Below are 20,650 nucleotides of genomic sequence, written 5' to 3' on the forward strand. Positions count from 1 at the left end.
CAAAACTTCCACTCTGGCTCATAATCGCTACTTTTTAAAAACAATTTTTGTGAAGCAGTTTAGTGATACTTCTTTCCCTTTTTTGTTTGTTTTTTGGGGGAGTATAATTATGTATAATACCTATGTATCATAGGTATCATTATAACTATGATGCTTATGAACTCAGAGCCTATGGTTTCTAAAAATAATGACCGAAACAAAATACTGCAAATGTATAAATAGCTCCTCCATGTCTGCATTTTAACATTGCTGAAATATATGTACATTCCATTATCAGATAATAAACCTTTACTTTCATTTTGTTCATAGAGCTATCAAAGTAATCAGAAATGTTTAATATAGTCTCTTGAAAGTTATAAAATTTTGGGAGGGGAAATATAATGTAAGATGTCTAATAAAACCTAGCCTTACTTGGGAAAAAAATGGTCTTAATTTTTTCAATCTGTTATATAAAGATCATTATTTTGTAGTTTGGCTTATAGCAGCAAAACAATTTCATATCATAATTAATTGTATCATATTTAAAAAATATGATCCAATTTAAATGACTGTAAACATATAATCAATCATGTAAATATAACTGTCTTGACTTAATCCCATTTGTGGCATTCAGATCACTACCAACTAGTCAAATAATAAGCTGATCTATGCATAAATATAAATATTTATTGCATTATTACTTTAAGAAGCATTTTTAAAAAGAGAATTATTATATAAAACGATATGAGTAGGATGGGGATGAGAACAAGGAATGACTGTGAATAGGCATGTGAGATCTTTCTGGGGTGGTGGTAATGTTCTAAAATTGGATTGTGGTGATGTTTGCACAACTCTATAAACATAGATAAAATAATGTGTATACTTAAGAGGAGAGAACTGTAAATTATATGTCAATAAAACTGCTACATATGTTAACAATAAAACATTCAAGAACATTTTGCACTAATTATTCTCAAAGGGGGATTCCCTTGTGGCTCAGATGGTAAAGAATCCTCCTGCAATGCAGGAGAGCTGGGTTTGATCCCTGGGTTGGGAAGAGACCCTGGAGAAAGGAAAGGCTACCCACTCCAGTATTCTGGCCTGGAGAATTCCATGGACTGTATAGTCTATGGGATCGCAAAGAGTCAGACATGACTGAGCGACTTGCACTTTCACTTTCATTCTCAAAGGAGTGACATATGATGCAGCTTTCTTAAATATAGAACACTTCAGTATAATATTTCAGTATGGAATATTACATGAAAAAAGAGGACAAGATACATTCTTTTCAAGGACACATGGAATGACTAGCAAAAAGAACACATTTGGGTTCATAAAACAAACTTCAGCAAATTTCCAAAGACTAAAATCATATGAATGAAATGCATATATTCCTTGAAAAGTAAAATTAAAAAGCATTCCAAGAAATATAAAATATGAATTCTCTGACATTTGTTTAAAAATCTGTATTTATGTTTTAATTTCTATACAGAGAACACTGTAGGCTGGAACTTCAATGGTGAGTTCTTACAAATACTGAAGAGAAAATTAAAAGAAGAAGATTGAATGTATACAACAGTCTTTTGGACTCCGTGGGAGAGGGAGAGGGTGGGATGATTTGGGAGAATGGCACTGAAACATGTATAATATCATATATGAAACAAGTAGCCAGTCCAGGTTCTATGCACGATACTGGATGCTTGGGGCTGGTGCACTGGGACGACCCAAAGGGATGGTATGGGGAGGGAGGAGGGAGGAGGGTTCAGGATGGGGAACACATGTATACCTGTGGCGGACTCATTTCGATGTATGGCAAAACGAATACAGGATTGTAAAGTTAAAAAATAAAATTAAATTAAATTAAAAAAAAAGAAGAAGAAAATTGAAAATGATACTAAAGTAATCCATGTAGTCAATAAACAAACAAGCCACAGAATGTGAACAAGGCTCTAGTACCCAGACATGCAACAATATATTACCTAAAAATGTCTGCTTTCCAACCAAACATCAAGAGAGAGAGAAAGAAAGAGGAAAATATGACACATATATGGAAAAAGAAGCAGGCAACAGAAACGGCTTGTGAGAGCAGCCCAGATGTCAGATTTAACAGAAAAAGATTTCAAAGAAGCCATTAAAAATATGTTCAAAGAACTAAAGGAAACCACAATCAGAGAAGTAAATACAATTATGAAAAGGTCACATTAAACAGACGGTATCAATTAAGAGATAGATAATGCTACATAGGAAAGTGAAGTGAATAAATTTTAAGGGTTCTAATCACAGGAAATTTTTTGTCTTTTTTCTTTTTTTTTATATCATATCTGTATCAGAAGATGGATACTAGCTGAATCTATTATAATAGTAATTTCACAGTCTATTTAATCAAATCACCATGATGTATGCCTGAAACTTACTCAGTGATGTATGCCAAATACTTCTATATAAAACTGGAAAAAATTAGTATTTTATTAAAATAACAGTAAAATTTGTATTTTAAAATAGTAATATAATTAAAATTTAACATTATTTCTTAAAAGAGAGAAAGATACTATAAAAACAATCCAAATAGAAATTCTGAAGTTGAAAAGTATAACTGAATTGAAAAATTCTACAGAGGGTGTGAACAGTAGATGTGAAAAATCAGAAGAATTAGCAAATATAAATACTGATTATGCAACCCAAAAATCAGAGATGAAAAATACTGAAGAATGATCAAAGTCTCAGAAAAAATGGAGGAAACAAGTGTATGAACATATAAAGAAAGAGAATATCAGAGGTAGACAAGAAAGAGAAAAGAGAGGCAAATATTCAAAACCTTAATGGATAGAAGTTATCAATTTATTGAAAAGCACTGTATTACTCATTCAGCAAGCCGATGAACTTGAAGAAGAATTAAAGCAAGGAAATCTGCTAACAGAAAAGTCGTACATAGTAATGCTGAAACACAAGGAGAAAATCTTAAAAGCAGCAAGAGAAAAATGACTATTTACTTCTCATCTGAAAAAATGGAGGCCAGAACACAGAGGAATAAAACATTCAAAGTATTCAAAGGAAAAAAATAAAAATCAACCAAGAATTTATATCCAGCAATCTAAAAGGAAAACAAGATACATGCCCAAGTAAATAAAAACTGATATAAAGGGCTATTAGCTGATCTAAGTTCAGTTCAGTCGCTCAGTCATGTCAGACTCTTTGCGACCACAAAAACTGCAGCACGCCAGGCTTCCCTATCCGTCACCAACCGCCGGAGCTTGCTCAAATCATGTCCGTCGACTCGGTGATACCATCCAACCATCTAATGCTCTGTCATCCTCTTCTCCTCCTACCTTCAATCTTTCCCAGCATCAGGGTCTTTTCCAATGAGTCAGTTCTTCGCATCAGGTGGCCAAAGTATTGGAGTTTCAGCTTCAACATCAGTCTTTCCAATGAATATTCAGGACTGATTTCCATTGGGATTGACTGGTTGGATCTCTTTGCAGTCCAAGAGACTCTCAAGAGTCTTCTCCAACACCACAGTTCAAAAGCATCAATTCTTCAGCACTCAGCTTTCTTTATGGTTCAATTCTCACATCCATACATGACTACTAGAAAAACCATAGCTTTGAATAGATGGACCTCTGTCGTCAAAGTAATATCTCTGCTTTTTAATATGCTAAGTTGGTCATAGCTTTTCTTCCAAGGAGCAAGCGTCCTTTAATTTCATGAATTACATAAACACAAGAAATAACAAAGAAAGTCTTTCAAACTAAAAGTAAAGAGCTCAGACAGCAATTTGAATTGACATGAAAAACAATGAGCATCAAGTAGTCATGAAGTTATAAAAGATGGTAAAAATGTATATTTATTCTCCTTTATTCCCTCTTAATTGATTTCAAAGCAATTTTATAAAATATATATACATTATGTATGCTTTTGCCTATAACATAAAAATGTAATGCATTTGCTAATAACAACACAAAGGAGGAGGGTGGAAAAAGCCATATTGAGCTAACGAAGTAAGTTCAGGTGGTAAATGAACAAATGAGGGAATCATAAATAAAAAATGAGCTTAATATAACAAAATCTATAAACCAGTTACTTTTCCTTTCTTGACTTCCTTAAAAGACATATAAGTATATAACATAATAATTAGAATAATGTAATGTTGGGTTTGTAACCAACACTGTAGTATGTACTACATATAACAATTTAACACAAAAAGCAAAAAACACAATAGACCTATAAAAGTAACATTTCTATATCTCACAGTAATTAACTTGGTATAAACCTGAAGCTGATTCTAAGTTAAAATTTAAGTGGCAAGTACTACAGCAAACATTAAATAAATAAGGCCAAAAAAAAGTGAAAAAACAAATGAAAATGCTACAGTAAAAAATAATCATTTAATTCAAAATAAAGCAGTAAAGAAGGAATAAAGGAATCAAAAGAACATAATGCATAGGTAACAAATAAAATGATGAATGTAAATTCAACTATATCAGTAAAATTAAACGTGAATGGAAAAACAATACAATCAAAAGAGAATATTATTAGACAGGATAATAAAACAAGACCTACACTGTGTTGCCTATAGGAGACATACTTCAGATTCAAAGTTGAAAATGGATTCAAAGTAAATGAAAGGGAAAATTTATCAATAAATCACAAGCTCCAATAACTGTGCTAATATCTGAGACAAACACTTCAAAAAAAATATTACTAGATATAGAGAAACATTTAATAATAATAAAAGAGTCAAACCATTAGGAAAATGATAATATATGTGGACCTAACAACCAAGCACCAAAATACATGAAGAACTTGACAGGTAAAAAGAAAGAAATAGAAAAGTTGACAGTAACAGACGAAAACGTCAATTCCCAACTTGAATAGTGGAGAGAACAACTAGGCAGAAGTCAACAGAGAAGAGAAGACTTGAACAAAAATATAAAGACTAAGAATTACAGGAAAAATTACTAGAGAATAAGACAAACAAACAGCAGAGAAAAATACAACAAAACCAAAAAAGCTGATTCTTTGTAAAGATCAAAAGTGGCAAACCTGTACCTAGACTATTTAATATGTTAATATTATCATCTCAAGAGGTGATCATCTTAATAAACACAGAAGTATTTGACAAAATCCAGTACCTTTTATTTTAAACTGTCCAGCAAAACAGGAACAGAATGAAGTTATCCCATTCTGATAAAATGCATCAATGGAAACTTCACAGATAACAACACATTTAATGCTAAAAACTGAAAGTTTTCCCACTAATATCAGTAACAAGACAAAGATAACTGTGCTAATGTTCAATCTTATACTAGAGATTCTAGATAGATAAGAAAAAGCACTCAGAAAGTAAGAAGTAAATGTATCTCTATCTGCAGATGACATAGCTTTGTACATAGAAAATCCTAAAGAATACACACACACACACAAACACAAACTATTAGTGTGAATAAATTCAGCAAGATGCAGTATACAGAAATGAAACACAAAAATCTACAGTATATATTAGTAAAGAAAATCCAAACATAATATTTAAAAATAACTCTGTCTTACAACAGCACCAAAATAATAAAATACTAGAGAATACATTTAATAAAAGAAGTCCAAGAATTCTGGCATTTGACTTATGGCAAAAAGTACTAAAGACCCTCTTGATGAAAGTGAAAGAGGAGAGTGAAAAAGTTGGCTTAAAGCTCAACATTCAGAAAACTTAAGGTCATGGCACCTGACCCCATCACTTCATGGCTAATAGATGGGTAAACAGTGGAAACAGTTGCAGACTTTACTTTCTTGGGTTCCAAAATCCCTGCAGATGGTGACTGCAGCCATGAAATTAAAAGACACTTGCTCCTTGGAAGAAAAGTTATGATCAAACTTGACAGCATATTAAAAAGCAGAGACATTACTTAGCCAACAAAGGTCCGTCTAGTCAAGGCTATGGTTTTTCCAGTAGTCATGTATGGATATAAGAGTTGGACTATAAAGAAAGATGAGTGCTGAAGAATTGACGCATTTGAACTGTGGTGTTGGAGAAGACTCTTGAGTGTCCCTTGGACTGCAAGCAGATACAACCAGTCCACCCTAAAGGAGATCAGTCCTGAGTGTTCACTGAAGGACTGATGCTGAAGCTGAAACACCAATACTTTGGCCACCTGATGCGAAGAGCTGACTCATTTGAAAAGATTCTGATGCTGGGAAAGATTGAAGGTGGGAGGAGAAGGGGACAACAGAGCATTAGATGGTTGGATGGCATCACCGACTCAATGGACATGAGTCTGAGTAAACTCTGATAGTTGGTGATGGACAGGGAGGCCTGGCATGCTGCAGTCAATGGGGTCGCAAAGAGGCAGACATGACTGAGTGACTGAACTGACTGAACTGAAAAAGTACAAAACATCTTTGAAAGAAATTATTAAGACAAATAAATCTAAAGCCATACATGTTCAAGGACTGAAAGACTTACTATTGTGTAGTTAGTAAATGTCCCTTAATTGATCTGAAGATTCAATAGTATCTCCACAAAATCCCAACTGGGTTTTGTTGTTACTGTTTTGTTATTTTTGACCCCAGAAATTGACAAGCTGATCCTAAAATTCATGTGGAAATGACAGAGATCCAGCATTTCCCAATTTCAAAATTTACATGAAATGCCCAGAATAGGCAAATCTATAGAGTGACTGCTTAGGAATGAGGAAGACTGATAGAATAAAAAGGTGAGAGCTAAAGGGTACAACGTTTCTTTCTGAGATGGTAAAATGCTCTAAAATCCTCTATGTTGATAGCTGCATTACTAAAACCACCGGATAATTCAGTTTTTAAGCAAGTGAATTGCATATATGTAAATTATACCTCAGTAAAGCTGTTACACAAATAAAAACAAACTCATGAATGCCAGAGGAAGGGATAGTTAAGGACTTTGGGAAGGTCATGTGTGTACACTGTTGTATTTAAAATGTATAACCAACAAAAACCTATTGTATAGCACATGGAACTCTGCTCAATATAATGTTCCAGCCTGCATGGGAGGTGGTTTTGGAGGAGAATGGCTACAGGTATATGTATGGCTGAGTCCCTTCACTATTCATCTAAAACTGTCACAACATTTTTAATTGGCTATACCCCAACATAAAATGTTTTGGGTGTTCAACAAAAATAAAAATAAAAATTTTTAAATGGAGCTCTTTTCCTCTTGCTATTTTCCCTGCCTTCCGGAAAATTCATAAAGCTAACAGGAAGGGCTAAACAAGGTAGGAGTTGGCACTAGGAGGAAAGATGAGGAGTTGCAGTGGCCAGAAGCATAGCAGAGCCCTGAGCAAAGTCAGGAGCATAACCACACAAGGAAGCATCATGGTGTCAAAGTCCTATAGAGGGGAGGAGGGTGTTCACCCAACAGAGTTATCCAGGTATGGGAGACAAAGACTAAGAAACTGTTTTATTGAGCAGACAAAAGATACATTATATATAACCGCTGTGAACTAGATAATTTTCCTATAAAGGGCATTATGGGTCAATTAGCAAAACTCTAACGGGGTCTGTGAATTAAATGGTAGTAACACACTGATGTTAGAAATCCTGTAAAAGAATGGTCTTGTTTGTATAAACACAATAGTCAGGGAAGACAGGGCATTATGTCTGCAATACTTTTAAATGGTTCAGGGGAGAAATTTATCTTACTACTGTGCTTGTAATTTTTCTGTAAGTTTCACTTTCTTTTCAAGTTTAAGAATGAGAAAGAAAAAAGGATGAAAATTCAAGAGATAGTGACAAATATTAAAGATAAGCAAAGTAAACCAAACAAGTATAGTCAAGTCTCTGAAGAGAACAAAAGCAATGAAATAGAACAAACAGTAAATAGTATCAAAAATTCCTTGTAATACAAAAACATGCAAAACTGCATACTGAAAGTGCATATCACTTAACTAAGAAATCAACTCAGGATAGCCAAGACATATCCAGCAAAATTGCTGAATTCAAAGGAAGAAGTTAAAAAGAAATAGTCCTTTGAACAAAACACTTTAAGCCAGAAGAAAATCAGTTAACATGTTTGAGTGGTACAAAGAAATGTCAGTCTAGATATAGCCAAGCAAATGGCTATCAAACATAATGGCTCTTGATAAACTAACACGGAAATGTAGCTCTCAAAAACATTATTCTGAGTCCTTCCTGAGGAATAAGCTATATAATTAGCTTCAGATAGGTAAAACAGAATGGGCTCCCCTGGTGGCTCAGACAGTACAGAATCCACCTGCAGTGCTGGAGACCAGGGTTCGATCCCGGGGCTGGGAAGAACACTTGGAGGAGGGCACAGCAACCCACTCCATTACTGTTGCCTGGAGAATCCCCAGGGACAGAGGAGCCTGGCGGGCTACAGTCCATGGGGTTCCAAAGAGTTGGACATGACTAAGCGACACAGCACAGCACAGGCAAGACAGATCAATGTAAGGACTGTGATGAATATCAAATATATACTTATAAAACTATGACTAAGAATTTAAAAAGAAGGAGAATAATATGTAATACATCAAGGCTGTATATTTTCACCCTGCTTATTTAACATATATGCAGAGGACATCATGTGAAATGATGATGCAAAAGCTGGATGAAGCACAAGCTGTAATCAAGATTTCTGGGAGAAATAGCAATAACCTCAGATACACAGATGATACCACCATTATGGCAGAAAGCAAAGGGGAACTAGAGTCTTTTGATGAAAGTGAAAGAGGAGGGTGAAAAAACTGGCTTGAAACTCAACATTCCAAAAATGAAGATCGTGGCATATGGTCCCATCACTTCATAGCAAATAGATGGGGAAACCATGGAAACAGTGACAGACTTTTCTTGGGCTCCAAAATCACTGCAGATGGTGACTGCAGCCATGAAATTAAAAGACACTTACTTCTTGGAAGAAAAGCTATGACCAACCTAGACAGTATATTAAAAAGCAGAGACATTACTTTGCCAACAAAGGTCCATCTAGTCAAAGCTATGGTTTTTCCAGTAGTCATGTCTGGATGTGAGAGTTGGACCATAAGGAAGGCTGAGTGCCAAAGAATTGATGCTTTTGAACTGCGGTGTTGGAGAAAACTCTTGAGAGTCCCTTGGACTGCAAGGAGATCCAACCAGTCCATTCTAAAAGAAATCAGTCCTGAATATTCACTGGAAGGACTGATGTTGAAGTTGAAACTCCAATACTTTGGCCACGTGATGCCAAGAGCTGACTCATCAGAAGAGTCCAGTGCTGGGAAAGATGGAAGGCAGAAGGGGGCGGCAGAGGATGAGAGGGTAGGATGGCATCACCAACTCGATGGTATAAGTTTGAGCAAGCTCCAGGAGATGGTGAAGGGCAGGGAAGCCTGGCATGCTGCGGTCCATGGGGTTGCAAAGAGTTGGACATGACTGAGCAACTGGACAACAACAACAATAATATGTAATAACTACATGACTCACAATGTAGCTAATCTCTTATATTTAGTTTTCTAGGACTGTCATAACAAAACACCAAAGTCTGAGTAGCCTAAACAACAAAAACTTATTTTCTCACAATTCTGGAGGCTAGAAATCCAAGTTCAAAGTGTTAGCAGGGTTGGTTTCTTCTGAATCCTCTCCCATACCTCTCTCCTTGGCTTGTAAATGGCCCACTTTCCTTCCTATGCCTTAACGTGGTATTCTGTGACTGTCTATATCCTAAGTTCCTTTGCTTATAAGCACAATATTCATATTGTATCAGGACCCACCCTAATGACTGCATTTAACTTTACCTCTTTAAAGACCCTATCTCCAAATATAGACACATTCTGATACTGGGAGTTGGAATTTAAACATATGAATTTTGGGGGAACCACAAGTCAGCCCATAATATACCTCAAAATTTAAAAATGGCAAGGAGAATAGAGAGAGTATATGCAAAACAAGGTTAAGTGTTTTCAGTTATTAGTAGAATAGTGTTGGCATAGCTATTCTTAGACTGTTACTTGTGTAATTATGGGCTTTTCTAATTCTATAACAATATGTGTACTTGCCACAAGAACTCTCAAAGTGGAAGAAAAGAGATACATATTTAACTAAGAGGTCAAGACAAATTTTACATTTCCCATTAATAAAAACTAGGGATTCCTGGAGTAACGATTGGCTTCAGGGCTGAAACAATAAAACATTCAGGATGAGCCAGACATGTCGTCATAGGAAATAGTAAGGATGTTATGAAAGACTAGAGTCATGTCAAAAGGACTAAGGGACCAACTAGAAGGGATATGAATTGCCCAGATTTGGAGCAATCTGAACTTCTTAAAGAAAAACACAGTAACTACAATTGGTTGAAACACCTCAAATACACTTAAATCTCTAACCTTATAATGACACTTTAAAAAATAGTAATTGGACATCTCTGAACAATGAGGAATGACATTAGATTATATTATTTCCCCCGAGAGAACATTAGGTAGCTTTATGAATCAGAGTTGGCAGAGGAGAAAGTTGTTAGTACATTAACTAGATAAAAATCTGGTAGAAATTAACCATTTTATGACCAATGGGTAACAATTATTTGACTATGGGAAATAAGATTCTGCTGAAGGCATTGCACTGAAGGAATAAAACTAGAACTTTGGAAGAACATACAGAATAGTTTTCTTTCCATTCATGGAAATTCTAGCATTCTAAATATACTATAGCTATTAAGTAATATGCCTGGTATTTTAAAGCAAATATACCTTAACAAATATGACCAAATGAGTGTTGTATTTTGCAAAAGAGTTCTCTCAGAACTACTTACACATATATTCCAATACTCAAAATATTCATTATATCTAGGGTTTTAAAAATATTTGCAGAATCTAAAGAGTTTTTAAAAGACCTTAATTAACAGGTGCTTGCAATTTGTGGACATTTTTGGAAAAAAATCACATCATAAACTTTTATTACAAACTGAAAATGAGGTTCTTAAAAATCTCAACTTGAATGGATATGAAAGAAAAACTTTTAAAGGTATATTTAAAAAACAGGCTTTAAAAAAACAAACAAACAACAACAAAAAACAAACATGTTTGTCATCACTGAAGAGTCTTTAGGTAAAGATAATAAAAACTCGAGCCTGCTCAGGTAATGTAGTGCAGGTAATAGTTCTACTATCTGGTTATGGGGTAAAAGATGGCAACCCACTCCAGTACTCTTGCCTGGAAAATCCCATGGACAGAGGAGACTGGTGAGCTACAGTCTACAGGGTCATAAAAGAGTTCTACACGTAAGAGAGTTATACAAGTTAGCCAACTAAACAACAATAAACAAGGGCTGAAAAGCAAGTACTTGAGGTCTGAACAACTCTCATTCATTTCTTGTTGCTGAAATGCTGTATTCACTTCTTCTTGTGATGAGATTCCTGCTTCTGTGCGCAGTTATTGAAGATGTAAGGTGACCAGGGCCACTGCTCCTGGTGGTACGGCTGGTCGTGCCAGGGCCTGGATGCTCATGGTTGCAATAATGACTGGGGCCAGCTGAGGCAGCTGAGGTTCTTGGGGAGATGATGATGCAACTCGGGGCTTTCCGGAGTTGGCTTTGCACTCCCACTACCAACTGAATTCTATAGCATTTTAAATTATATTTCTGAAGGGAAACTGTCATCCTCAAGGGGTTGATTTAATTTTGGGAAAAAGAATAAAATAAAAGACCTGAAGCCATCATAAAACCATCTTTCATCAAAAATACAGTTTATCTCTAAAGTAATGAGAACTGTTTCCTTGTGTCACTTAAAAACTGACCCTGCAGGCAATTTCAAAAAAGAAATGCAATTAACTTGAAAAATGGTAACATATTTTGAATATGCATATATCTTCCAAAACTAACTGGCTAAAAAGGAAAATCATTTTAAATATTATAGTTTAAAAACAGTTTCTCTATTTTACATAGCAAATTTATATAACCATACTTCATAGGCACATTAAGTACCAATTACTCAGAGGTTTTTATTTCTATAAAAATTTAATTTACAAATGTATTGGACATAAATATATGTGTAAGACAGCAAAAGGAAGTAAGAATGAGATCAGAAAAAAAAAAAAACTACCTATAAACAGATCCTCAAAAGGAAAAAGTGATGGAAATGGAGTAGAGAGATATTACAGTAGATTCCTGTGATTCCTTGTGGATTCTAAGGAATTACATAGCTGGCAACAGAAGAAGAAAAACTGATCTTTAGGATTGAGCAGGTATTTCTGCCATGGGCAAGGTCTGGTTAATGCATAATGCAGATGCACAATCATACTAAAAGGGAGAAAGGAGTTCAGAGAGCAGAGAAAAACCTTATGTTTAAATTTTTCTTGTCTTACCTTCGTACGTGAATTTTTAATTCATCATTTTGCATACTAGATTTCAAGGTTGCACCCATACAACTCTTTGGTTCTTGATCCCTCCATCTTTTCTACCTCTCTTCTAACGTTGCTATCAATCTATATCCAAGTTCATTCATATCTCTTTCATGTCCATGTTCATTTCTCTTTCTGGCAATAGGCAAAGACTGGATTTCTTTTTTACCTTAGATGTATTTTTCAGTTCCAAAATTTCCATTGATATTTGTATGTTGCAGTTGATAATTTCCACCTATTAATTCATTACAAGCACTTTTTTTTTTACCCTATTAGTTACAAAAAGTCCCCAAAAGTCCTCATGTGATAATTAAACAATTCTAGGTTATCCTGGAGTTGGGTATGTGCTAATTTTCTCTTCCCTTGAAAATAAGTCACACTTTCCTGACCTTTCATAGGATGAATAATTTGTGATGATATGCTGGACATTTTGGATATTATTCTGTGGAGACTATATTCTGAAATATCCTGATGCTTTTGTTTCAGGGGATCATTTCCTCTTTTAGATATGATTACAGACTGTCATTTTTTCTATGTGTGGCATCTCAGATGTCAGTTCATTTCTTGAACTGTTATTTACAATCTAGTATCCATTTATCATGATCATACATGGTTTCATGGGTCAGCCACACACTTCAACCGTTTTCTTTCAGTTGTTGTTAACACAGAATTCATACCCTTTTATGACTGCCTCTTTTCTAGGGGCCCATTACTCATCCTGTATTGCTGGTTACCCCAATGCTTGTTACCTTATATTTTCTGGCCAGGAAGATTGTCTATCAAGATAAAAAATGACGAACTTAGCCCATGCTGACTGCCTGGTTCCATGTTTTGACTCTCCTCTAAAACTTGCCTGCTTTATATTCAGTCTCCAAGGCTCTGATGTCTTCTGCATTACGTCCAGACTTTTTATATGGTTATCTGTGGGAACATCAGTTTCTTAGGAACTTTCTCTTCCATACAAGTACTGAAAAATCTCCAAAGTGACTTTTAATTCTGATGGTTGTCTTATACATTTTCCCCTATCACTTAGATCTTAATCTTAATATAAAACACTGTTAAAAATCATGATGCTACCATTTTCTTGAATGACGGAACACAAAACCAAATACTGAAATATACAGCAAATAAAGATTGTTTGTCACATGTTTATTTCACAATTAGGAAATCTCCAGTAATGATTATAAAATATCTAAACTTTGTAAACATCTGTTTTGCAAGTTTATGTCAAAATGCCATCTTATATTATAGATGACTCCATAACCTTGCAAACAATTCAATAACCACAATCAAATGGAGCTCCAAAATCAATCTAACTCAGAGTGAAAAGTGAAAGCTGCTTAGTCATGTCTGACTCTTAGAATTCTCCAGGCCAAAATACTGGAGTGGGTAGCCTTTCCCCTCTCTAGGGTATCTTCCCAACCCAGGGGTTGAACCCAGGTCTCCCAAATTGCAGGCAGATTCTTTACCAGGGAAGCACAAGAATACTAGTCTGTAGCCTATCCCTTCTCCAGAGGATCTTCCCGACCCAAGAACTGAACTGGGATCTCCTGCACTGCAGACAGATTCTTTACCAGATGAGCTACAACTTTACTAAACTACAGAAAGTTACAGTGAGAAATTCTGTCTTCCATGAATTACTCACAAACAATGATTTATTTAATTAACCAGTGATATCCTACCTCATTTACTGTTTACCAAAGATAACCAGGTACAAAATATTCACTGACAAGTTACAGTGCTTAAAACCAGGCATTCCAGATAAAGAAAATTACCTAGCACTCTAATGATCTACAGATGAAAATCACTTGAGACAGGTTTCATGGTATAGATGGTGTGAAGACATTATTTGTGGAGAGAATTAACTTATTTATTTCAAAGCCCAGATGTTGACATGCTATCTACATTAAGCTCCAAATCACAGACAATACGGTCTGACTATTACAATGCTTTCCGTGGTGTCTCTTTTCTGCAGACATTTTGAGGCAAAAAAATACAAATATTGTTATTATATAACAACTAATGATATAAGCTTCATTTTTAATTTAAACCAAATGCCAACTAATTAATATACCCTACCAAAATCTGATTGATTATACTGTTTGCAGCCGAAGGTGGGGAAGCTCTATACAGTCAGCAAAAACAAGACTGGGAGCTGACTGTCAGCTCCCAGTCTTGTTTTTGCTGACTGTAGCTCAGATCATGAACTCCTTACTGCACACTGCAGACTTAAATTGAAGAAAGTAGAGAGAACCACTAGACCATACAAGTTATGACCTAAATCAAATCCCTTACAATTATACAGTGGAAGTGACAAAGAGATTCAAGGGATTTGATCTGATAGAGTGCCTGAAGATCTATGGACAGAGGTTCATGCCATTGTACAGGAGGCAGTGATCAAAATCATCTGCAAGAAAAAGAAAGGAAAAATGGTTGTCTGAGGAGGCCTTACAAATAGCTGAGCAAAGAAGAGAACCAAAAGGCAAAGGAAAAAAGGAAAGTGAAATGGTGAAAAAGCTGGCTTAAAACTCAACATTCAGAAAATTAAGACCATGGCATCCGGTTCCATCACTCGATGGCAAACAGATGGGGAAACGATGGAAATGATGACTGGCTTTATATTCTTGGGCTCCAAAATCACAGCAGATGGTGACTGCAGCTATGAAATTAAAAGATGCTTGCTCCTTGCAAGAAAAGCTATGACTAACCTAGACAGCATATTAAAAAGCAGAGACATTACTTTGCTGACCAGGATTGGTCTAGACAAAGCTATGGTTTTTCCAGTCGTCATGTATGGATGTGAGAATTGGACCATAAAGAAGGCTGAGCACCAAAGAATTGATGCTTTTGAACTGTGGTGCTGGAGAAGACTCTTGAGAGTCCCTTGGTCGGCCAGGAGATCTTTTCAGTCAATCCTAAAGGAAATCAGTCCTGAATATTCTGAAGCTGAAGATGAAACTCTAATACTCTGGCCACCTGATGTGAAGAACTGACTCCTTAGAAAAGACCCTGATGCTGGAAAAGACTAAAGGCAGGAGAAGAAGGGGATGACAGAGGATGAGATGGTTAGATGTCATTAATGACTCGATGGACATGAGTTTGAGCAAGCTCCAGGAGTTGGTGATGGACAGGGAAGCCTGGCATGCTGCAGTCCATGGGGTCACAAAGAGTCGGACACAACTGAGCGACTGAACTGACTGACTGACACACCTTAAAATTTCCACTGCAACGCACAACCCCTTCTCTCTCAGGAAGTGACTTTGCCTCCTACTCACCAAGGAAACTGAGACTATAATGTATGAGCCACCTCAGCTTTGCCCCCTGTCGTAACACAATCTGATCTTCATTTGCATCCTCTGTACCCTTCCTTAATTTTCTAAATTTCCAGAAATAAAGTTTCAATGTCAAAATTTTTGCAGGTGCCTGTCCTGATGATATTGTACTTTTTAAATTCACAAGTTGAGGAAGTACACACACCCATGAACTTAAGAGTCAACCTTCATTTACAATAAGGAAACCCACAGGCTAAGCCTAGAGACTGGGAACTTTCAAAACTTAAAATTTTTTTTAGGAAATGCCCAAAAGGCATTTTCTTTTTCTTTCTCTTTTTCTTAATGCATTACTTTAATTCTGGGAATTTTTTTTGGGGGGTTGGGGGTACATGCCACACAGCATGTGGGATCTTAATTCCCCGACCAGGGATTGAACCTGTGCCCCCTGCAAGTGGAAGCATAGGGCCTTAACCATTGGACCACCAGGGATATCCTGAGAAGCATTCTCTTTTAAAGGTTCTGACTCTGATGCAGATAATGACATATACTCTATTGTTACGTTAAGGTTCAAGGAATATATTCTTTATCACATGAGTACTTGCATATAGAACAAAGTGACATAGAGTTACTACTTATTTTCACCACTGGTATAAAATAATGTGATAAGAAAGAGCCACATGACAAACTGCTAAGTTTGTAAAGTAGTTCAGAACAATATTTGCTCCTTTCTGAAAGAGAGAGTTAATACCTGCTCATGTTTAATCTTTTCTTTTTTCCTTTGCTGCTAATAAGGTCCCATCAATTCTGAAGTTTCACTATAGCAACCACACTGGATTTATGGCTTTCATAGCTGTATTTTATTTTCTACTTTATTCATATTTCACTGGTTTGTCACCTGACTTAATATCATTCTGTTAATGCCTGAAGAAACCAACTTCAAATATTTATATGGAATAAGGAAAAGAAGTATGAAAGGAAGGCAAGTGGCATATTAACTCAAAAATTTGAATTATAGAAACATTTCCATGCAAATTCAACACATGGCATAACTAGGACTCAAACCCAGCAGAGTACTCATGAAAGAAAAAGTGGCTGTAACAAGCACAAATTCACTTCTGTGGATAGCAAAACAAATAAAATGGACAAAAGATGGCAGCAAGTACTGTCACTTTGACAGAGAAATGAGAGCACTATTGTCATTCAATATTATTATGGTTATTAAAATCACTGGGAGCAGAAACATCTTTTCATAAGGGTAAATTCAAACTGTCACTTACATGTCCAATATAGAACATAAAATTTTAAACAGAAATATTAATGCAAAAATGCGAAGGCAAAAGGAAAAATATTTTTAATGTTTAGTACTCCCTTTCCCATGGCACAATCTTCACACTGATTATTTAAACACCAAGTTTTAAAAAGGAAAAACAATTCTTCCATGAAAGATCATCAGAATTATAAACACTTTGAATTATACTGTAGTATTCTCTCTCAACTCCATACAGTTTGGGATATCACAATTCCAAAAGTGACTTACACAAAACTTATATATTTCCCCAGCCAGGTGTACTGCCCATTAAGAATGAATTCATACATGTGAAAGCAATATCTTGCTTAAATAAATCTTTGTTTTTAAAGTCAAAAAAACAAGAAAATATGGTAAATCACACTAAATAGTCTTGCAAAAGTACAATATGCACTACTCTGCCCACTTCCATGCAACAGCAAAGAACAAACAAAAAAATAGACGCTAACACTGAGTAGTTTCAGCTACATGTAATTTTTTACATCATTTTCCTTCAAAATCATTAACTATTCTATTTGGGTTATCTCTAACATTTCATTTGTTCATAATATAATTCATATATTTTATAATTTGAGATTTCAAATATCATGTTAAGCAATATGGTTTTACAAAAGTTATTTAAGAATTATGTCAACAAAAGCTCTGGCTTCATCATTAGAAAACATTCTAAAGAATAAAAAAATGTTCAGGAAGGGAAGGGGAAAATAGTTAAAAAGAGAAAACAACACCTTTGAAACAAAATGAAACAAAATAATGACTCAGTTCCAAAATACCGAAATGACTTTTAAACCACATTTAAGAAAACCTATCATTATATACTATATTGTGTATGGTATTTCACCTTTCACACCTATAACTTTCCACAGAATTTATAATAAGATGATCTTCCTACCTTATATCCAGGTCCTAACTGATGAATTGCAAATATCTGTGCAGGGTTGAGGGCTTCACTGAACACATACACGGCACCAAGTTGACCACAGAATACCCTATTTGCATCAGCAGTTTCTGAAGATCCGAGAAAGCACTTGTCATAGCTCTATTTTTAAAAAGTCATAAAAAAAATCCAATGTTTTATTTTGCAATGACAAAATATTTAAGGATATCTGCCTTCATTGTAAGTAATACCATAAAGCATAATAATAGTAACAGAAAAAACCAACAATTAAGACTCTATGGATTATTTAAATAATAATAAAAAAAAAAACTAAAGATTTTTTTGGGGAAAGTTAATCAGTCAAATGTTTCATATTTATTGGCAAGCAAACAATGACTATTCTATAATCACTTGACCAACTTTCCAAATTCTACAGTTAAAAGCAAAAGAGCTTAAAACTATTTATTTACAAAAGTATAACTTACTTTTTAAACTATAATGATTTGTAATTGTCCATAAATAGTTACCTGAATCAAAAGAATGACTCTCAAATTTAACCATAAACACACTGGACCAAAATTTTTAAATTCTACTTAATTTCTCCATTATGGATATATTTCTCTATTTCTCTACCCTAAGTTAAAGACACAAAGAAAAATCACTTCCTTCTCCTAGATGAATTGGTATAACTCAGAATCAAATAAACAATAATGATCAAAATCTGCTGACAAAACCAGATGGTATTATCCAATGCTCTACATCTGGGGAGTTTAGCATCTAAAAAACCACATTTAACAAGATCCTTCCCACTTCTAATTCGTACATCTCACCTAACTCGTGGCCCCATCTATCCAGACCAGCGAAAGTAGTCACTATTCACTACCCATCCTCACAGGTTATTCTACGAGGAAGACATTATATATGTATGGCATCCCTTTGATGCCTCAATAATATAACTAAAAAATTGTGAAAGAGGTCCAATGGAGAAACTCCTCATAGAATACCTAATCGTTAATTAAAAGTACAGGAACTGAAGAACTGACTACATAATGTATGTGTGCATGTGTGTGTGTGTTATTCTCTAGGCCTCTCCATTTCTTGGAATATTATTGCAAATAATTAAAAAATCAGTCTTTGTTTCCTTTCTTTTTAAAAATATGACTATAGAGTCAATGGCAGTCAACAAAATCACCCTACAATAAAAAGACAGTCCCCTCTGGAAGGCAAATATGAAGCAGAATTTTACTGAATATTCTAATTTTGGAAAAAAACTATTCTCATAAATATGTATTGACTATGACCCAACTATAAGTTTCTAGGACAGAATAAGCAAACTATTCCTATAAAGGAATAGATAGTAAATATTTTCAAACTTTGCAATCTACAACTTGCTTCGGTCACAGATTCTTTTTTGATTTTTTTTGTTTGAGCCTTTAAAGAAAAAAAAAACTTTAAAGAAATATAAAAACCAAGATGAACTTTTCACTTCTGCCCCAAAGCCTTTGCATTCACGTTTCCACTGAATGGGATATTTCTTGCAAATACCCACATGGCTTTCTCTAGTCTCATCACTAAGGCCATCTCTGGATGATCTGGCATCTCCCTTCCCTACACCTACACTTTCTATATTTGTTCCCACTTAACCTTTCTCCACAGTATTTACCACCATTTATCTAATAAACAATATTAACATACTATTCATATTGATTCTATTTAAGGTACTCCTTTCACATCAAAATAAAGTATAAGACACATCTTTTAATGCTTAAGATTCTGAAAAGAACAGAATATTGCATTTAAATTTTGACCTAAAACTTAATAATCTGCCCAACCGATTTTCTTTTTTTTTTATCACTGCTAAGTCGCTTCAGTCGTGTCCGACTCTGTGCAAGCCCATAAACGGCAGCCCACCAGGCTCCGCTGTCCTTGGAATTCTCCAGGCAAGAACACTGGAGTGGGTTGCCAGGTCTTTTAGCCATTTCATTATTAAAAATTAAGGCAAAATTCACTTAATAGAAAAAAACTTCAAAATAAAGCTAGTTTCTACCAAACAATTATATTATTCAATTCATGCTATAAGCAGTAATATATCAAAGACTCAAATACATTAAAATATAGATAAATAAAAACTTACATCATTTGTGTTAACATGCCAAGCCATATCACCATAGGATACCAGCTGTCCATTAACATAACACCGAATTTCACTGTTTCTCCAACGATTGTAAATGTGGACAATGCTGATCATGTACCACTTAAATGAAAAATAAGGAAATCAATATGTAATGTTTGGTTATTATTGATTAAAGGCAATCATAACATTTATCCCACACTACAAAAAATTACTTGAAGGAATATTAATGATAATCCACTATGAATACTTCAAATTCCCTCTCCCATTTCTCATTTTACAGATGAAAGAAATGATTTATAGAGAATAAATGTATGATGGAAATAGAGCAAGAACCTTTGGAGCCCTAGGCTGATATTCCTTTCACTATATCAAGATCCAAAAATTGGGGAAACACAATTATATTTGTTGTCATTCATTTAATAATATTTGCAGTGTGTCAGGCACAGTGACAGTTTTAGATCCTAGGTCAAGATTTATTTATTCAAGATTCCCTGGAATTTAGGGAGTAGTGGAAGGACCCATACATTAGACAAGTAAATGAATACAGAATTATAAAACCATGATGATGACTGTGGGTGGAAAAGGACATTGTAAACTGAGAAAGAATAATGTAGGATTCTACTTTGGATTGTATAGTCAGGCAAAATCTGTCAAAGGAACACCATTTTAATAGCTATAATAATATTGAGATAATTTCAATTTCACAATGTAGAATTATTAAATCTAGGAGTAATT

At 34.9% G+C, this 20,650-nt stretch overlaps 1 protein-coding gene across 5 annotated transcripts in view; it reads right to left on the reverse strand.

The window, feature by feature from the left end:
• The window catches only part of NBEA (neurobeachin), a 676,277-nt gene that overhangs the window by 540,384 nt on the left and 115,243 nt on the right, over nt 1-20,650 (reverse strand). For all 5 annotated transcript variants that reach the window (XM_061434789.1, XM_061434791.1, XM_061434788.1 and 2 more), the window contains exons 7-8: nt 19,916-20,035; nt 17,797-17,943 (exon numbers count right to left, since the gene is read on the reverse strand). In XM_061434789.1, the coding sequence (XP_061290773.1) occupies nt 17,797-17,943; nt 19,916-20,035 (267 nt within the window). The remainder of the gene's footprint in view (nt 1-17,796; nt 17,944-19,915; nt 20,036-20,650) is intronic.

The sequence above is a fragment of the Bos javanicus genome, chromosome 12 (assembly GCF_032452875.1).
Source record: "Bos javanicus breed banteng chromosome 12, ARS-OSU_banteng_1.0, whole genome shotgun sequence".
In the NCBI taxonomy this organism is placed as follows: domain Eukaryota; kingdom Metazoa; phylum Chordata; class Mammalia; order Artiodactyla; family Bovidae; genus Bos; species Bos javanicus.